The sequence below is a fragment of the Mesoplodon densirostris genome, chromosome 1 (genome assembly GCF_025265405.1).
Source record: "Mesoplodon densirostris isolate mMesDen1 chromosome 1, mMesDen1 primary haplotype, whole genome shotgun sequence".
Lineage (NCBI taxonomy): Eukaryota > Metazoa > Chordata > Mammalia > Artiodactyla > Ziphiidae > Mesoplodon > Mesoplodon densirostris.
The window spans coordinates 33,430,146-33,451,165 of NC_082661.1; the positions used below are offsets into that span (position 1 = coordinate 33,430,146).

At 43.4% G+C, this 21,020-nt stretch overlaps 1 protein-coding gene across 3 annotated transcripts in view; it reads left to right on the forward strand.

Annotated features, from left to right (window-relative positions):
• ALDH18A1 (aldehyde dehydrogenase 18 family member A1) overlaps positions 1-21,020 on the forward strand; it is a 47,516-nt gene that overhangs the window by 10,593 nt on the left and 15,903 nt on the right. For 2 of the 3 annotated variants that reach the window (XM_060101704.1, XM_060101695.1), the window contains 8 exons: positions 5,828-6,042; positions 10,249-10,398; positions 10,487-10,591; positions 14,341-14,499; positions 14,918-15,008; positions 18,846-18,970; positions 19,944-20,088; positions 20,773-20,846. In XM_060101704.1, coding sequence (XP_059957687.1) covers positions 5,828-6,042; positions 10,249-10,398; positions 10,487-10,591; positions 14,341-14,499; positions 14,918-15,008; positions 18,846-18,970; positions 19,944-20,088; positions 20,773-20,846 — 1,064 coding nt within the window. The remainder of the gene's footprint in view (positions 1-5,827; positions 6,043-10,248; positions 10,399-10,486; positions 10,592-14,340; positions 14,500-14,917; positions 15,009-18,845; positions 18,971-19,943; positions 20,089-20,772; positions 20,847-21,020) is intronic. The other variant, XM_060101714.1, reaches the window with a different exon arrangement.

Below are 21,020 nucleotides of genomic sequence, written 5' to 3' on the forward strand. Positions count from 1 at the left end.
CATTCTTTTTTCTTTATTCTGCTCTGCAGTAGTTATTTCCACTATTTTATCTTCCAGGTCACTTATCCGTTCTTCTGCCTCAGTTATTTTGCTATTGATTCCTTCTAGAGTGTGTTTAATTTCATTTATTATGTTGTTCATCACTGTTTGTTTGCCCTTTAGTTCTTCTAGGTCCTTGTGAAACGTTTCTTATATTTTCTCCATTCTATTTCCATGATTTTGGATCATCTTTACTATCATTACTCTGAATTCTTTTTCAGGTAGACTGCCTATTTCCTCTTCATTTGTTTGGTGTGGTGGGTTTTTACCTTGCTCCTTCATCTGCTGTGTATTTCTCTGTCTTCTCATTTTGCTTAACTTACTGTGTTTGGGGTCTCCTTTTTGCAGCCTGCAGGTTTGTAGTACCCGTTGTTTTTGGTGTCTGCCCCAAGTGGGTGAGGTTGGTTCAGTAGCTTGTTAAGCTTCCTGGTGGAGGGGACTAGTGCCTGTGTTCTGGTGGATGAGGCTGGATCTTGTCTTTCTGGTGGGCAGGACCGCATCTGGTGGTGTGTTTTGGGGTGTCTGTGAACTTAGTATGATTTTAGGCAGCCTCTCTGCTAATGGGTGGGGTTGTGTTCCTGTCTTGCTAGTTGTTTGGCATAGGGTGTCCAGCACTGTAGTTTGCTGGTCATTGAGTGGAGCTGGGTCTTAGCATTGAGACAGAGATCTCTGGGAGATCTCTCACCGATTGATATTACATGGGGCCAGGAGGTCTCTGGTGGTCCAGTGTCCTGAACTCGGCTCTCCCACCTCAGAGGCTCAGGCCTGACACCTGGCCAGAGCACCAAGACCCTTGATGAAGAATGCTGCTACGCACCGATGGTTTGACCAGAAGTGCCAGTCCACCAATTTTTTAACCCCTTGCAGTGATGGCACAGTTCACACCATAGAAAGTGATGTGCTCTGAATGTCAAGGCTCACAGGTTTTCTTATCAGAATTTCCATGAATCAACACAACATTGCAGAGAAGCAAGTATTCCCTGCTGCTACTGTACTCCAGGGCTGGGCAGACAAAAGAAAGAGCATCCTTAGAAAGGCTACCATGATGGGGTCCAAGTTCACAGTAGCCAGCGCTCCCCACTCCAAAACTCAAGGTGTCCAGACAGCTGCTCTGAGCTGGGGTCTGCCTGCTCCCTCCCTCTCTGGGTAGCCAGCACTCCCTCCATGATCCATTTTGAGTTAATATTTGTATAAGGTGTGATGGTTAGATCGAGGTTCATTTTTTTGCATCTAGAGGTCTAGTTCCAGCACCATTTGTTGAAAGGCTGTTTATGATGTTTTGAGTTGCCTATCTCTTGATAACACCTAAATGTTATCAACAGTCTGTCTCAAAACCTTACTGCAAGAGGAGTTGCTTATCAGCTAATCAAGCTTATCATCATTGGAAAAATCTGTTTCCTATACATGTAAAGAAGAGTGTAAAGTTTAAAAGTTCAGGGTCTGGAACTAGGCTCCCTGTGTTTGAAAACTATCTCTGCTACTTACTTAGTGACCACAGCTATGGATTTCGGTCACATTTCCATGAGTCAGCATTTTGGACCAGGCTCAGCTACACAGTGGTTCTGTGTCCTTGTCAGCTCTCCATCGGCTCAGGGTTGATTGTTGAGGGCCAGGGGAGAATCTGCTGGGATGATAGATCATCTCTATTCCACATGGCCTCTCATCTTCCAGCAAGCTATCCGTGGCTTCTTCACATGATGCTTCCCAAGAACAGCAAGCATGGCAGTGATAATGTCTCTTGAGGCCTAAGCTCAGAATTTACAGAGAGTTAGGCTTCTGCTACATTGTATTGGTCAAAGCAAGTCATAGAGCCAGCCCCTATTCAAGGAGTGGGAAAATAGACTCCACCTGTTAATGGGAGAAGCTTCAAGTATTGTGGCCATTTTTCCAATCTGGTAATATTGGTAAGTTACTCAACTTGTCTGAGCCTCAGTTTCCTTATTTATAAAATGAAGCTAATAATAATAACTAATTCATAATAATACCTAACTCATGAGTCTTAACTCATGAGAATTCAGGAAGATGATAATAACGATAGTGATGATGATAGGCATAGCTAACCCTTTTTTTAAAAAAATAAATTTATTTATTTACTGGCTGTGTTGAGTCTCCCTTGCTGTGCATGGGCTTTCTCTAGTTGCGGCAAGCGGGGGCTACTCTTCATTGCGGCGCACAGGCTTCTCATTGCAGTGGCTTCTCTTGTTGCATAGCACGGGCTCTAGGCATGTGGGCTTCAGTAGTGGTGGCACACAGGCTCAGTAGTTGTGGCACATGGGCTTAGTTGCTCTGCGGCATGTGGGATCTTCCCAGACCAGGGCTTGAACTCATGTCCTTGCATTGGCAGGCGGATTCTTAACCACTGCGCCACCAGGGAAGCCCATAGCTAACACTTTTTTATAATACCAGCTAGTATTTATTGAGGGTTTACTTTGTGCCAATCCTTGTTCATGCATTAACTCATTTCATTCCCCACAACAACCTATGAGATCAATGAGATAACAGCAAGTAAGTGAAGGAGTTGAGATTCCAACCCAGGGAGTCTGACTCCAGAACCTACGCTTGTCCTTTCATATATCCTCTGCCTCTGTATAAGGTACATGAATAGTTAACACAGTTCCTGGTATATAGTAAATATTCACTTCAGTATTTTTATTGTTGATATTATTGTTTATTCTCATTAGACTCATTCACAGAAGGAGGCACTTTCTGATCTTATGCCTAGATTTTTCTTTGTATCCAGATTTTTCTGGAACCCCATGTTCACTGACCATGATAAGCAGAAGAGCAGAGAAGAAATTAAAAAGGCAAAGTGAAAAAGCATAGAAATACAAACAGAGGGAAGTGGAAGGCCAGGAAGAGAGATAGGAACCATGTCAGGGTTCCTTCCTCTTCAGGCCTGGAACACAGCCTCATTTATTACTGAGAATTAGGACTCTGATGCTGAAAAGCTGAAGGGCTTCTCCTCCCTTGGAGTGTGGCCCATGGCACTTTTGAGGAATATGGACAACCCCCTCCCCCAACACATTTGTATACACATATACCTCGGTATCCCCTCATCCTTAACAGGAGGAGATGTCTTTTCTTTAAGACTTAGAGCCTAAAGTTTCCTTAGAAGATGGGAAGAGATTACCCTTCCGGAAGCCATGGATTTTTCTTAACTAATCAAGGCCTTCTAGTCCTTCATATGGACCCTAAAATGTATAATACACTGCAGCACATAAAAAAATGCCCTCAAGAAAGATAGGGTCAATCTAGGAGGGTGAAAGCATTGTTGAATAGGAAACCCAGAAAAGCCCTGGACGCCATGGAGCTCTCCTTGGTGCAGAACCCACTGGATATGACTGAGCTTTTACTTGCTTAAAACCTTGTTCAGGGACTTCCCTGGTGGTCCAATGGTTAAGACTCCGTACTTCCAACGCAGGGGGTGTGGGTTCGATCCCTGGTCGGAGAACTAAGATCCCATATGTCACGCTGCCAAAAAAACACACCTTGTTCGTAGATGTGGCCTCTTCTTGAACTTTATCAGCCCTGATCTGCTGTGACCCAGTTGCCTGCCGCCAGAATGACCCTTGACTGCCTGGCACCAAGCCACGCCACCCTCCTCTGCTGATACAAACTGCGGATCAGGAGTTTCATTCATGCTAGTCTGGCCTGGTAGGACTGACCTGCTTGCCACCACCTGTGTCCCTGAGGTTCCCTCTCAGGCTGCCCACCCATGCTCAGCACTTTGCCAGGCCAGGACATGCCCTGCAGTACACAGGAGAGAAAAGTAGGCAGCAGGCCTAGTTCTGACAGCTGTCAACGAGATACGTGATACTTGGGTGCAGCTCTGAGCTCTGCATACAGCTACTGATGATCCCAGGTCCAAACCCCAGGGGAGTAAGTCTCTCCCTCTACCACCCCTCCCTCCACCAGGTCAGCGAGGCCAGAACTATTATATGGGTACAACTTTTAAGCATAGACTTAGGTGTGTGCATTGCTTAGGGTAATATTCCTGAAGGCGGGGCCAGGGCACCTATACTGATGAGCCTGATGGAGAAAGGGAGTTCTCCATGGAATGGCCCTCACAACACACCGGTGCTTTCGTCCCTGGGGCTCCCCCCCGCAGGAACAGGGCAGCCCATAGCAGGGGTGTCAAGCCCCAGTTCTATCCCAGATGACGGGCTTACTGTGCAGCTCTCTGCTGGGAACTGGACTGCAAGCCTGTTGTTAAAAAAGACCCGCATCGTCTGTCTTGTTTCTCCAGCAGACTTGAAACATTGTCACTTAAAGAAACAGTTATTTAAGAGGGAGAAGGAAAGACTCTTTATGACTTCATTTAAAATGTTCTTTCTCAGTTTTGTGCGTGAAGGAGGCAGAGAGGGAGGAGAACAGGGATCTTCTCGTCGGTGAGAATAGGATTCTGCCTGCTTTACCCACCATTTTTGTAGCATAGAGAGAGACAGTGGATGCTTGATTACAGCTAGACGGGTCAGAGTGGTCAGGCGTTAGAGGCACTGGGTAGAGAAGTTCTGAGAAATCTGTCTGTAAATATGAAGGGAGGTGATAACGGTTGATTCAAGTGAAGGAAGTTACTCTGTAGTAATACAGTTATAGAAGAATAGTCTGAAAGGTGGCTCGGAATGATTACTTTAGTAACTCATTCCAATATTTATTAACGTCTGTAGTGATACCTAGAGAACGTGTTGTGGGGGAAGGCAGTCAGCAGTGGTGAAGAGGTTCAGTGCCTGACATTCAGCCGTGACTGTTAGATTTTCAGCTTTTTAATCAAGTTTGGTTTTTTGTTTTGGTGGGGGTTCTTTTTGTTTTTTGTTTTTGTTTTTGTTTTGCCTCTTAGAAATTTTGTTCCATGCTACAAGAAAAAAGAATCAGGACAGAATTGATTAGGGGCAGATGTCTAAAGGGATACAAAGAAGTATCTGACTCCAACGTTACTTTCCCTTCAGAAAGTGCTCCAGTTTCTTTCATCATTGTTACAGGCAATTTGTAGGGAGATTAGCTATGATTTTTTATTACTTAATACCAGTTACTTTGTTCTGTATTGTCTTAGCTAATCAGACTCACTTTTTTTTAATAGCAGTGTGGTTTCTTTAAAAGCACACATATTTTTCTGATTATGAAAGCAATGCATTTTTACTGCATAAATTTGGAAAACAAAACAAGAATAAAGAGGAAAAATAAATCACCCATAACCCCATCATGAGATAAAATAGTAATATTTTTATTTATTTATCTTTTCCTATGCATTTAGACATGTATGTGAAACTAATATATGAGCATTTTCCTGTGTTATTGAAAATTCTAAACGTATTTAAATCTTTCTGCCCTTTTTTGGACGTTTACTCTGCTTCTATTTTTCCTGTTATAAATAATACTGATGAATAGCCTGCTGATAAATCTCTTTGTCTCCATCTCTGATATGTTCGTTAAAATAAATTTCTGAACATGGAATTGCTGGATCAAAGTTGTGAACATTTTTAAGGCTTTTGATATATTTTGCCAACATGTCTTCAGGGAAAAATGTTTCATTTAAATTATTGACCAGCAGTGTTTGAGTGTACCTGTCACCTGTCACCTGTGTACTGGGTACAAACTCCACACAATACTAGAATAAAACATGCTAGATCAGTGTGGCTTTTGATATACTGGTTTTACGCAGTTAAGAATGATAAAGCTATTTTTTGGCGGCCAAACTGGTTACTATTTTGCATGCATATTTTCAATGAGAAATTATATTGTGTATTTCTATCCTTTTTTTCTTGCATTTGACTTTGTTCGGGGGCTGCAGGTCGTGTCCAGCCTTCAGCCATCAGACATGTTCGTTCTTGGAGCAACATCCCCTTTATCACGGTACCCCTCAGTCGTACGCATGGCAAGTCTTTTGCCCACCGCAGTGAGCTGAAGCATGCCAAGAGAATCGTGGTGAAACTAGGAAGTGCCGTGGTGACCCGAGGGGATGAATGTGGCCTGGCACTGGGGCGCCTGGCATCTATTGTTGAGCAGGTAATTGCCAAGATGGAAAATTCAGCTGAACTAAAACAAAATCGGCGTTTTAAGCTGTCATTTCAGGTTTCTCAGCTCGTAAAAATAATTCTAATTTGAGAACAATAGATTTCAACCCAGTCTGAAAACTCTGTTTCCTGATGAAGGTGCCACTGGGAGACAACATCCCAGGACAAGCAGGGGGGGTGTCAAGGAGTGGAGTTGATTTCATGCAGTTCATCCCTCAAGCTTCTTAGTGAGAACTAGCTGTGTATGTCAGTGATTCTTAGTCCTGGCTGCACATTAGAATCGCCTGAGAGGCCTGGAGGTGCCTGTGCTTCACAGTCAACCATTTAATAAGTATCTCGGGATGGGGCTCAAGCATCTGTGTTTTTAAAGTTCCCCAGGTGATTGATACGTAGTCAGGGTTGAGTACCCAGATGGACTTGTGTGAATATTGAGCTTTTTTTTTTTTTTCTGTTTTGCTGGGCTTTATCTTTTCTAGTTAGCCTAGTAATCTTGAAATAAGTATGAGCTATCATTGCAAAGATTTCCCAAGTTCAGATTATAGTGAAAGGACTTATCAAACTCCACAGAGAATACCCATATAAGGCTTTCATTTAAAGGCAAAGGGATACAAGGCCACAGAGGGAGTGTAAGCAAGCATTGAGGGTCTGAGAGACATCCTATGCACAAGCCCATCTCCCACCCACCAGGGTCTTTTATTTGCACAGAGACCACACTCTGTCTCCAGACTGAATCACCAAAAGATCTGTGCAAGGAATCTTGACTTTGGAAGGCCTCACAGCAGAAGTTTTCAGTGGGAACTTTATGCCCCACTGGCCATGGAGTCAAACCCGGCTGACCACTGATAGTTTATCAGTAAAGAAACTGACCTTCGGGGTCATCATGGGAGTTTTGGACTTTAAATATCACATCACAAATCCCACTACCTTTATCTTTTCCAAGAGCAGGGATCAGCAAACTTTTTCTGTAAAAGGCCAGATACTAAATATGTTAGTCTCTGTAGGCTGTACAGTTTCTGTCTCAGCTACCATTGTAGCTGAAACAACCTTAGACAATACATAAATGAACAAGCATGGCTGTGTTCTGATAAAATTTTATTTTCAATAACAGGCACAGGTCAGATTTGACCTGCAGGCCATAGTTTGCCAGCCCCTGACCAAGAGTCAAAAAAACCAAACATCCAGGTATCCTGGAGATAAAGCTAGAGCTTTTCCATTCTAGCTGTAATTCAGCTCTATCTTCCATAGCCATATTTTCAGTTTAAAAAAAAACAATTTTGGGGCTTCCCTGGTGGCACAGTGGTTGAGAGTCTGCCTGCCAATGCAGGAGACACGGGTTCGTGCCCCGGCCCGGCAGCTGGGCCCGTGAGCCATGGCCACTGAGCCTGCGCATCTGGAGCCAGTGAGAGGCCCGCATACCACAAAAAACAAAACAAAACAAAACAATTCTGCTGGAGTTGGTATTAGAAAACTAGTAACCTGAAATTTGATGGAATTTTCTTCATATATTTTCTGTACTAAGCAATTATTATCAAATCTGCCTTTCAGATTGAGTCCCTCAGATCAATTCAGTGTAACAAATATTTATCAAAGGGCTACATTGTGAGGGCCTTAACAGACCTCTAACGGTTGTCTCTGCCCTTGGGGAGCCAGACTGGGACTCCCAAAATAATTAGGTGATTGTTCAAGACAGGTAATATCCACATGAGAGGGCACAAATGACAGTGGCTGACAGGCCCAGAGGTGGGAAGAGGCCAAATGAGAGTGTGGTCATTCTTGGGACTTCCTAGGAGAGCTGAGACTCAGGGTGGGCCTTTGTGACTGATAGGATTTGCACCAGCAGAGGGGAAATGTTCCGTGCTGCTAAGTGCACATTGTGAATGGTGCCCCTGGAATTGTGTGGCCTGATGGTTCTGGGGACGGGGAGGCTCTACAAGTAGTCTCCAGGTGGGAGACAAAAGCAGGAATGAGTATGGCATGCTGATGGGCCAGAGAGGAGGTGAGCTTGAAAGCAGTGGTGGTGATCTCATCAGGGAGAATGTGTATAATTCCATTAGGCAGGGCTTTGAAACCAGGTAGAGGACTTGGGGTTCAGTCTAGGAGGAAGATTGAAGATTTTGAGCAAAGGAGAAACTTGATGAAGACAGTGGGGAGAACCTGGTAATGGTTTGCTTAGGTTGCCAGCTCTCCTTCTGGGGACACCCCTGGACCTTAAGGAACAGTTTTCTAGATCAGTGCAGTACTAACATATGGAGTCAACTGTCTTGTCCAAGGCATCTGATCGTGTTAGATGGACTCTGGAGCTGACTTAAAGAGGCTTCCATTGGTCAAAGATGGGAATATCTGAACATCAATAATTACTGCACTGAATTTAAACACATGAAATATGTTTAAATCTATGAATCACAATTATACTTTAAAAAAATTCATCGGTCGTCTTGAAGGATTCTAGAGAACCTACTCATTTTGGAAACTGGTAAATAAAGAGAAAGAGACACATATCTGTGCTGCCTTTCATATACAAACCATACCTCAAGGTAGCCAAATATTTAATGAAGGAAAGTTTCCCTTTATGGAATTATTCCAGCCTGTAAATAAAGAAGAAATGCATGAATTAGAATATCAACATTTTATAGCCCCTAATGAATTAATAGGTCTTGGTGATGATCATCAACAGTAACTAACATCACAAAAAGAAAGACAGTCAGGCCTTATGTATCCCCTTGATGGACACCATGACCTGTAAAGAATTCTTGACAAAAAAAATCAAGCCTTCATACCTAACAGCAGTTTGCAGGAATACTATACCACAGAGACAGAAGCAGGAAAGTCAAGGCTGAGAAACCCTAAAGGACAAGTAACCCAGTTTCTTTAACAAATTACAAGGGAAAAAATTATAGAGAGGAACCTATGGATTAAAAGTGAATTAGGAGACACTTAACTAATTGCAATATGTGGGCTTAATTTTCATCTTAATTTGAGCAAGCTGAAAAAATTGGGGAAATGTGAACACTGACCAGATATTTGATATTAGGAAATTATTGAAATATTTTAGATAATGGTTTTGTGGAGGTGTGCATATACCCTCTGTTTTAGCAATTGCTTTCTGAAATATTTACAAATGAAATAATGTGTCTGGAGCCTGGGATTTATATTAAAATAATGGTGGAGGGACTTCCCTGGTGATCCAATGGCTAAGACTGTGTGCTCCCAATGCAGGGAGCCCAGGTTCAGTGCCTGGTCAGGGAACTGGATCCCACGTGCCACAACTAAGAGTTCACATGCTTCAAGTAAAGATCCTGCATGCCTCAAGTAAAGATCCCACGTGCTGCAACTAAGACCCGGTGCAGCCAAATGAATACATAAATAAATGAGTATTTTTTAAAATAAATAATTAAAATAAAATAATGGTGGAGCTATAAAAGGAATATTGGAGAGAGAAATTGGCCATGAGAGGTGGTTGTTGAAGCTGGGTGATGAGTACATAGGGTTTTGTAGTTCGATTCTTACCACTTTGGTTAAGTATGAAATTTTCTGTGATGATAAGTTATTTTTTTTAGATAATGGTCTATCATAGCTGTCTCCGAGTTCCTGAGCTAGGTTATAGGTTCAAGCATCAGGAGGAACGGACAGGTTAGGAATATTGAATCTTTGACTCTTTCATGTGGATCCGTCCTGGGTGGGAAACAAAGTAACCAAAACTGGTTCTAGGCAGACAGAGTGGAACAGCACTGTCCCTGGTCTAGCCAGAGGCAACGCATGAGAATCAGACATGCCCCAGAAACAGCTTTGTCTCCCCAGGTCATGCCTTAGAATTTGAGAAGCCATCTGCTAAGTTTATGTTGCAATTCCTGGCTCCAGACTTGTATTCTGGGCTTTATTTCCTGAAACAACTGGATCTTCCACATTATAGACTCCTCCACATATCTTCAAGTCTTGTGGTTGCCAAACCTACCTACACACCAGAATCTCCTTATTAAAAACTTCTCATTTCTATCTGCCACCTACTTATCAGATTCAAGGAAGCATGTAGGACTCTGTATTTTTACCAAACAACCTGGGTGATACTTCCAGAGCCAGCCCAGTGCTGGTCTGTAAACCGGCATTTGGGATCCACTCATTAGTCAACCTACCTGAATCTCTTGTGATGAGAGGAAAGAGATATTACAAGGACTTGTACCTTTTCCTTCCTCAATGTCAGGTGTCAGTACTGCAGAATCAAGGCCGAGAGATGATGCTGGTGACTAGTGGAGCTGTAGCCTTTGGCAAGCAGCGCTTGCGCCATGAGATCCTCCTGTCTCAGAGCGTGCGGCAGGCCCTACACTCGGGGCAGAACCAGCTGAAGGAGATGGTAAGTGCGGCTTCCCCACCCCCTGTAACAGGGTCCTCAGGCCTCCTTCCCTCGCCCCAGCCACACCTTGTCTGTTGGCATGTTACAGGCAATTCCAGTCTTAGAAGCCCGAGCCTGTGCAGCTGCCGGACAGAGTGGGCTGATGGCCTTGTACGAAGCCATGTTTACCCAGTACAGCATCTGCGCTGCCCAGGTGAGAGGCTGACCTCCCCAAGGGGGGTGTGGGACCTGTGAGGGTGATTCCCGTGGAGCAAGGTGATATGAGCAGGGCTCTGGAGCCAGACTGCCAGGATACAGTCTCAGCTTCACCACTCGCTAGTTGGGAGATCGGGAGAAAGTTTTTAAGTCTAACCTTTTTGTGTCTCAGTTTCCTCATCTGAAAAATGAGGATGTCATCAGTGCCTATTGCAAACAGTTTTTGGAAGGGCTCAGTGAGAAAATATATGAAAAGCATTTAATATGTCTGTTAAATAGTACTTTCTCAGTAAGTGTTAGCTCTTGTTATTATACGAATAACTCTTAGGACTACTGCAAGTACTGATACTTCTGAAGATAGAAAGGTTAGATATCTTTATTTCATTGGCTTCTTTGACTTCAGCTGGCTTGTTTCTCTTTGCACCTGGTTGCCTTATATAATAGATATCTACTAAGTGTTGAAGGGAAATGCTGGTGGTTGGTTGTTTTTTGTATTTTTAAATATTTATTTATTTATTTATTTATTTTTTTTTGGCTGTGTTGGGTCTGCGTTGCGGTGCACGGGCTTCTCATTGAGGTGGCTTCCCTTGTTGCGGAGCGTGGGCTCTAGGCTCGCAGGCTTCAGTAGTTGTGGCTCGTGGGCTCTAGAGCACAGGCTCAGCTCAGTAGTGGCGCACAGGCTTAGTTGCTCTGCGGCATGTGGGGTGTTCCTGGACCAGGGCTCGAACCTGTGTCCCCTGCATTGGCAGGTGGATTCTTAACCACTGCGTCACCAGGGAAGCCCGGTTGGTTGGTTTTTAATTCATTTAGCAAATATTTATTGAGCACCATGTGTATGTACCAAGGAGTCTGTTAGACATTGGGGATACTGCAGTGAACAAATCAACCATGTTCTAGTCCTCATGGAACTTAAAAATTTTTAGTGGTTCCCCCCTGAATGTGCTAGAACCTTCTTTCTACATTATTTCTTTTTTACCTAAATTTCCAGAATATTTTCAGTTGTGTTTTTAATCAGCTATATAACTACACACTAAATAGAAACGTCTAAATATCACAAAACAACTGAAAAAACCTTACTCCCCAAGTTACTTTCAAATTTGCTGCCTCTGATCCTATCATTTACACAGATGTTATTATACACAGATGATGTTATGTATACAGGTTTGGCTCTTGCATTTCCTATCACTTTTTCTGTTCTCCATTGTTTTTTTTAAATTTATTTAATTTATTTATTTATTTTTGGCTGTGTTGGGTCTTTGTTGCTGCCTGTGCGCGGGCTTTCTCTAGTGATGGCGAGCCTGGGCTACTCTTCGTTGCGGTGCACGGGCTTCTCATTGCGGTGGCTTCTCCTGTGGTGCGTGGGCTCTAGGCGTGCGGGCTCAGTAGCTGTGGCTCACGGGCTCTAGAGCGCAGGCTCTGTAGTTGTGGCGCACGGGCTTAGTTGCTCCGCGGCATGTGAGATCTTCCTGGACCAGGGCTCGAACCCGTGTCCCCTGCATTGGCAGGCGGATTTTTAACTGCTGCGCCACCAGGGAAATCTCTCTCCATCATTTTTAAGTTGTTATCCACAGTGACGCTCTGGTATTATACCAGAGTGTCCTTGAGTAAGGGAGCTGAAACAGAAAGGCATGGACTTGGACACTTTTGTTTGTGGCTGGGACCCCACTCTCTGTAATCTTAGATTTTTTTTTTCGGTTACATAAATGCAATGGAAATCTCAATTTTTGTCTCCTTTTATTATCAGCTCTTTTTTCCTCCATAGTGCAATAACAGTTTTAGTCTTTAATTTTTTTTAAAGTGCAGGGAGCCAGGTGAGGAAACTTAGATCCAGGAACTATGCTTTTGTTGTGTTTTGTTTTTTCCCAGGTATGATACTTCTTGAGGTGTTTTGTTCGTTTGTTTGTTTTAGTGAAAGTATCATTAAAAATACTGTACATTAGCCGTTGTTTTTATTAATATTGATGTAAAAGAGCTCTGTGCCCTCCAGTTTCCAGCAAGCCTTCATCCAGGGGCCCCTTCACTCCCACACCTTTGCCTTCCCCATGATCTGATCTGTAAGAAATCTGTACCTTTGCACCTTATCCTGTGGTTCCTTGTTTTCTTTAGTAATCTTGTTTTGAAGACCATTATTATCAGGGGCTTTTGAAAATCTCCCATAAGTTGTTTGTCAGATTAAAGACTTAAACAAGGACAACAGCTGTTTTTCATTCATAGAAATGAAACTTATTTGCATCCTAACAGATTGCCCTTCTCCAAGCACATACTTTTCTCTCTGGTCTCTTGTCTCCCATGTCTTGTTTGTTAAGCTGTTGGAGCCACAGGTGTTTTCACTGGACCTTTATACCTCCTGCTTGCCTCTCCTACACACACGTGTTTACTTTTATTGTTTGACCTTCCACCACCAGAACCAGGATCTATATATTCACCTTTTCCCCAGGCCTTTTTCCTACAGGGCTAAACTTTCTGAAAGGACATTCACGATCTAACCCATTCCATCTTCCCCAAATCATCAACATTTTTATTCTGCATCCCAACAGCTAGTACAGGGTCTGGCATTTCAGAGGTCCTCACTAACTTTTTTATCAAATGAGTGAATAACTTACTTCCCTTGGTGATGTTATCATTTTGTCTTCTTCGCCCACATTTTCCATATCATTAAGGCTGCTGTCATCTTCTCAGTTACCACAGCCAGACCCTAGTTCAGGGCTTAACCATTCCCACTTGGACTGTTTCAGTACCTTCCAAGAATTCTTGGCCATCTGCCTCCAGCCTTTTCCTACTTCCTCGCTGCCCTACATCACAAGAACCCTCTTCCATGAACGTTGCAGGGATTTCACTGAAACATTTATTCCTGAGCTTCGGAGTTCGTTACCATTTTGTTTCTTGCTGTCACCCCCCCTTTATCTTTCTCTCCTGCTAAACAGTGCCTAGTACCCTGATTCAAGCCAGGGAGTGGAGCTGTTAACCGGCCCCCACACCCGGCTCTCCACTCCGCCTTTGAGCAGCTTGTGTGCATCCCGTGCCCTGAACGAAGTTATGTCAGCCCTTCTTTCAGTTTGTGACTAAAGACTCACCTCCGTAAACCTCTCAGACTCATCCCACTTGACCGTGTCTTTGGTGACTCTGGCAGTGGTCAGCCACAGAGCAAAAACAGGAACAACATGGCCCTATTCCATGTGGTTTAATACATTTTCCAGGCAGAGTAACCATTCAGTCACTCACTCACCACATGTTTCAGCACCTACTATGTATGGCCAGACTTTGAATCAGATGCTGGGATACAAAGATATTTTAGAAATTTATGGCAGTCATTACTCCCTCCAGTATCCCTCTAAAGTAGATACATTCATTTTCTTAATTTTGTAAACGGACGAGATTTCATAGCTCTCTGAGGATTAAAGTACTTTTGCAAAAGTCTTAAGCATCCTAAAATAAATCTTCCAGGTGATTGTAACTTTTTTCCAATCTCCTAAAGAATGGATAAGTCTCCGAAGATGTGTGTTCCGTTCTGAACTGTACGGGATCCGAGGAACCTAGAGTTTAACTCCTCTACTCTTAGCGTCCTTTGGATGCTGTTCCTCGGAAGTTCATCATTTTCCTGTCTCCTGCGTTTTCAATCTCTTTAACCCTTTTAGTTTTATTTATTTTTTTAACATCTTTTTTGGAGTATAATTGCTTTACAATGGTGTGTTAGTTTCTGCTCTATAACAAAGTGAATCAGCCATACGTATACATATATCCCCATAGATTTTGGTGACCAATTTGGATTTCCACGATGAGCAGAAGCGCCGGAACCTCAATGGGACACTTCATGAGCTCCTCCGAATGAACATCGTCCCCATTGTCAACACAAACGATGCTGTTGTGCCCCCAGCAGAGCCCAATAGCGATCTCCAGGGGGTAAATGTGGGTAAAGTATTACCGAGGGCTGAGCATGCTGTAGACACTAATGCCATGCTATGCTGCATGTACTAACACCGGACATTGGGCATAAACAAGATGGAGAAATGGGGAGAGAAGCTGGCATCCTGGAGCAGTGGCTGCATAAGCTCTTCTGAAGACAGGGGGTTTCGTTCAGCTGGGTGAGGCGCAATAGTGATTTAAGGTGGTGCTGTGAGCATGGCTTGTGTGTGTCTGTGGATAGAAGGGTGCATGTTTGGAAAGGGGCTTGCCAGTAGGCATGGTGTTTTGCAAACTGAAAGGCCTGTAAAAGCTGTCATGCACATACTCAGGGTTGTTCATTTTTCCTGCCAGAGCCTAGCTGAGTACTTCCGTGAACTTCTTTTTGAACTGCAAAGCTCACGACTTTTTACCTGCATTTTAGGTTATTAGTGTTAAAGATAACGATAGCCTGGCTGCCCGTCTGGCTGTGGAAATGAAGACTGACCTCTTAATTGTTCTTTCAGATGTAGAAGGTACAAAGTAATGCCTTTTCTTTTTATCCAGTCTTTGGTTTAAATACTACATGTGTGAGCACATGAGTTCCCCTCTTTGTTTGAGTGCTTCTGATCTTTTTAACTGTGGACCATTATTTTCTGAGCCATATGGTCTGAAAAGGGTTTTATGATTCAAAAGAAGGTGGGGGTGGTCTGGGAGATGAAGTTTGAATGCTGAAATGTTGTTATTTCCAGGCACTTTAATGTTTTTTTTATAACTGCTTTATGGAGATACAATTCACGTAACATATAATTCACCTATTTAAAATTTATATTTCAGTGATTTTTAGTATATTCATACAATTGTTCAACCCTCACCACAATTTAGAACATTTTTTATCACCCCATCAAGAAACCCATACCCATTAGCAATCATTGCTCACCTCCCCTGAAACTCTCCTCTCCAGCCCTTGGCAACCTCTAATCTACCTTCTGTCTCTGTTGATTTGCTTGTTCTAGACATTTTATATAAATGTGATCATACAGTATGTGATCCTTTGTGACTGGCTTCTTTCACTTAATGTTTTCAAGGTTTATTGATATTATAGCACGTATTAGTACTTCATTTATTTTTACTGCCAAATAATATTCCACTATATAGATATACTACGTTTTATTTACCTACTCATCAGCTGATAGACATTTAAGCTATTGTGACTAATGCTTCTGTGAACATTTGTGCACAAGTTTTGGTGTGAAGATGCTCTTTATTTTACTTAGGAGTAGAATTGCTGGATCATATGTTTAGCCTTTTGAAGAAATACCAGCCTGGTTTCCAAAGCAACTGCACCATTCTACATTTTCCCAACAGTGTATGAGGGTTCTAGTTTCTCCACATCCTCACCAACACTTCCCTCTTGGTATCTGCCTTTTTGATTATAGCCATCCTAATGGGTGTGAAGTGATACCTCATGGGGGTCTTGATCACTTTTAGTTTTAATGTAAATCACAAGACACATTATTTTAAATTGGAGCCACTGCAGAAAATCCAGGCTGTATGGCCACTGTGTTCTTCTGTGTTAACTCTTTTCCTGTCTGCTTTCGCCTTCTTCGTGGAGGGGACCCTCTTGGCTCCAACTTGGCTCTCCATTCACTCTTCTCACTTTCTTAAGCTGTTCCTGTTTTACATTTTGACCCATAGATATGGTAGATGTGTCTAAAATAGGCCAAACCTACAGGATCCCAAAAGTCACCCATTACATTCCCAGGAAGTCAGAAAAACCTATTTAGTTCCCTGCCCACACCCATGGCAGGTTAATATGGCAGGACTTGTTCCCCAGTTTACGCTTCAGCAGCATAAGTGAAGGACAGGGGGCTGCCTGGTGGAGGCAGGGACAGGTACCAGTGCTGTGATCTGTCTTCTGTGCACGTGGAGGGTCAGAGATCTCATACTTACAGATCAGTATCTTTACCTATATGAAGTCTTGGTACCATGTTTATTCACTATAAATTTGAAGTCTCAGGATAGGAACAACTAAGCTGGGGTAAGAGTAAGCCACTCTGGAGAACAAGGCATTTTGGTTAGTCACAAGATTTTTTTTCAACTTCTGATGTGTACAAATACTGTGCTAGGTGTTTTATAAATGTCAATTTATTCACCCTTGTAGCAACCCTGCAAAGTAGGTAGATTAGCCTATTATTCAGATGAAGAAATTAAAAATTGAGTTCACATTAGTTAAATGGTTTATTCAAAGTCACATAGCTAGTACTTGACAGAGGCTGGTTTCGAATCTTAATCTTTTCAGTTTAAAAATCTAGGGCCTCCCTGGTGGCGCAAGTGGTTGAGAGTCCGCCTGCCGATGCAGGGGATACGGGTTCGTGCCCCGGTCTGGGAGGATCCCATATGCCGCGGAGCGGCTGGGCCCGTGAGCCATGGCCGCTGAGCCTGCGCGTCCGGAGCCTGCGCGTCCGGAGCCTGTGCTCCGCAACGGAGGAGGCCACAACAGTGAGAGGCCCGCATACCAAAAAAAAAAAAAAAAAAAAATCTACACTCTTCTCTCCTATACTGCCTAGCAAGGCAAAGGATATGAGTTTGAGAGATCAATATATAAAATCCAACTTGAACTAGACTCTAGTAAACCTTAGTTTTAATGCAGCCTCAAACACCAAAACTGGTCGTTGGCAGGCTTGTGCTTTTAACTCTGATTAGTTATCCACTGAATATTGATTTTTAGAACAATATCTGAATTTTAAATATGCTCTTGGTGGGTTTGAGAGCTGCTATAAAGAAGAAGAGGAGGAGGCAGAATATCAGAATGCTAGGAACTCCTAGGCGTCTCTGGGGGTTTGCCTTAGAATTGTCCAGTACTACTCATGATCTCATAGCATAGTGCCTTCTGAGAAGAACCCAGCAGAAGATCCTGGGAACTGTGGGGTGCTGGGTTGAGGCGGATAGGGGTTGTGAGAGGTTATTTCTGTCTCCCTGTAATTGCTGCTCGTGGTTTGCACTATTTTGTTGTGCACTGGACACTGATGTCCTCACTGCTCTGATTCACTTACTCTCCTAGAGAGGATGCACGTGGCACAGTTGTGTTAAAGATTTGGAATAGGGCTTCCCTGGTGGCGCAGTGGGTAAGAATCCACCTGCCAATGTAGGGGACACGGGTTCGAGCCCTGGCCTGGGAACACCCTACATGCCACAAGGCAGCTAAGCCCGTGTGCCACAACTACTGAGCCTGAGCTCTAGAGCCCGCGAGCCACAACTACTGAGCCCACGTGCCACAACTACTGAAGCCTGCGCGCCTAGAGCCCGTGCTCTGCAACAAGAGAAGCCACTACAATGAGAAGCCCGTGCACTGCAACGAAGAGTAGCCCCTGCTCTCCGCAACTAGAGAAACTTCATGCACAGCGACGAAGACCCAACACAGCCAAAAATAAATAAATAAATAAATAATTAATTTTTTAAAAAAAAATTTGGAACAGTGGCGCACAGGGGTATATTTTAGCACAGGAAAAGCAGTAACTTAAAAACCAAAAACATCACTGCCTAAAATATCCTTCAGCCAGTTCCTGACCATTAGCAGTTCCTCCCTGTCTGTGTCCCCCTTAGACCTTGACATGACTCCATTTTCTCAGGCCCTCTTTTCCCCTTCTAAGGCTCAGACACATTCTTCTTTGAAGTGAAATTGTGAGGATTTTTAATCTCGGATGGTATGCATGTAACATTTTGTGTACCTCTTATTTTATGTCACGCTACTCAGTTATAAAGAGTACACAGGCTTTGTGGTGACAAATCCAGACTGAAAGGCCAATAGTCATGCGCTCTTCTGCTGACTCAGCCTAACCTTCAGAAAGGCTTACCCATAATGTGGGGAGTGTAATGTGACTGTTTCAAAGGGTACTGTGAGAGTTAATGAGAACGTGTTTCCTATGTCATGCCCTTGGAAAGAGTCACATTAAACAGTATACAGCTGCTGCACTGTTTGTGCAAAAGCCACTCATCTTTTTCAGTTGCATCCTTAAGGTTCAGCATCATAGTAGAAATGGCAAAGGTGAGGATAGCTTCCCTGTAGACTGTGGGCAGGGCCAGTAAATTCTGTGTCAGGGATATGGCCGTGCTCTGATGCTGGCAAACGTTCATTTATCAGGCACAGTTATAAAAGTACGTAAGGTGCGTCCTCCCGGAGCTGGTTTTCAGTGTGAGTAGACTCCACGAATCCCTTGACCTCTTTTCTTGTTCAAGCTGGTTGGAATAGCAGAATTTATCTGGATGAGTCGAGTACAGAATTGTTATAGTTGGCAGGTCCCTGTGGAGGTCTGTCTTGGGGGATGCTCACATCTGTTGAACAGCGTTACCGACTCTTGTCCACTTTTTAGGCCTCTTTGACAACCCCCCAGGGTCAGATGATGCAAAGCTCATTGATATATTTTATCCTGGTGATCAGCAGTCCGTGACATTCGGAACCAAGTCCAGAGTGGGAATGGGTGGCATGGAAGCCAAGGTAAGAATCTGGTGCCTTTATTGCCTGTAACAATTTAAAAAACAAACTGTATTTTATCCTTCTTACTTTTGAAATTGAGGGCTGATGCACATACACACTTAAAGATACACATATCTAAATACAGGTTTAATGCATATTGTGTACCTATATTTAGTCATGTCTTTCTATGTATTTTTATTAATATATTAAGCGTGTGTTCATATTATAACCTCCTCAAGGGCAGGGTCTATATTTTTTTTCATAATTCATAAATCCTCTAAGTGTTAATATTAGAGCTCAAATATTTCTTGATGAAACCTTTAAAAAGTTCTTCTCGGGCTTCCCTGGTGGCACAGTGGTTGAGAGTCCGCCTGCCGATGCAGGGGATATGGGTTTCTGCCCCAGTTCGGGAAGATCCCACATGCCGCGGAGCGGCTGGGCCCGTGAGCCATGGCCGCTGAGCCTGCACATCCGGAGCCTGCGCTCCACAACGGGAGAGGCCACAACAGTGAGAGGCCCGCATACCGCCAAAAAAAAAAAAAAAAAAAAAAAAAGTTCTTCTCTCCCATTAATTGTTCTAAGAAGTTATACCCTTTAGGTACAGAATCATACGTAACAATGGCAGAGATGAGGACAAGAACCCCAGGTACAAAAGCTCAAGAGTACTCGTGATCAGATTCCAGTCAAGCAGCAAGCTGGCACAATAAGTCAAATGTAGAAGTTATGTGTCCCAGTACTAGAGAGTCTTAGAGAACACGCTGAGCACAAGGGGCAGATTGGTTTATCTTTAGACAACACATGCCAGGGTTGGGTTGGGAAGAGTGCATGGGCTGAGCGTGTCTTGAGAGCTTCTGAGCTGTGCAGAACCTTCCTACAGATAATTAAGTTGCTCAATATCACATTGTATTTTCTATGTTTTTGCATGTTTAAAGTGCAGGGGCCTAGACCCTACAAAGGTCTGAATCTCATCCATGGATCTAACTTCTCCCATTAGGTGAAAGCAGCCCTCTGGGCTTTGCAAGGTGGTACTTCTGTGGTCATTGCCAATGGGACCCACCCGAAGGTGTCTGGGCACGTCATCACAGACATTGTGGAGGGAAAGAAAGTTGGCACCTTCTTTTCCGAAGTAAAGCCTGCAGGTAAGTAGTTCTTCATAAAGTCCCATGGTCTGTGGATTATTGTTAGTAACTCCATGCCCTAGATGGAGCTGAAGACTGAGCTCTCCCTCTGGGAGGAGAGCTTACAAAATTCATGCACTAACATTATGAAATATGGTATAGTTTCGAACACTGCTTGCAAAACTGGATTCTACTTTGGTTTTGTAAAACTTATCTAACCTGCCTAACTAGGCCTCCTATTCTCACTACAATCACTAAGTTAAAGAATATAAGCATCCATTTTCTCAAGAAACATTTGCTAGGCCCATGCTGGATGCCAGATACTAATGAACACTAGAGATACAAAGATGCATAAGAAATAGTATGTGCTCTCTCAGGTGTTCACAAAGATGGCATTGCCATATAATCTACATTCAGAAATGCAAACACATTAGAAAATGTAAGCCAAAGTGGAATTGAGAAGAACTCTAGAAGACATCAATCATATTGTCTGCCCCCAAAATGCAGACAGGTTCTTGTGTTTCTGCCTGAGTTACTCTGGTATGTTCTTCTGCCAGTTTATTGGTCAGAGTGATCTCTGGATGTGAAACAAGCACGCCAAGACCCTGAGTGTGTGCTCTGTGCCTGCAAGGAGCCCGTGCACGTCTGGGATAGTGAGGGGGCAGTGAGCTGACTGTGAGCTGATGTTTGCAAATGTTCTTGCAGGCCCTACCGTGGAGCAGCAGGGAGAAATGGCTCGATCAGGAGGAAGGATGTTGGCCACTTTGGAACCTGAGCAGGTAATACCCCTAGCTGATAGTTCTGTTAGTTTTCAGAGTGAGTCATAACTGTGAGGTTTAGTGCACAGTCAAGCCTGCTGTTTCCCCCTTTATTCCTCGAGTCCCACAGAGTTAGATCTGAGTTACAACTCTGATTCAGATTTGTTCTGCCTTTTTTCTTTTTCTAAATTTCAT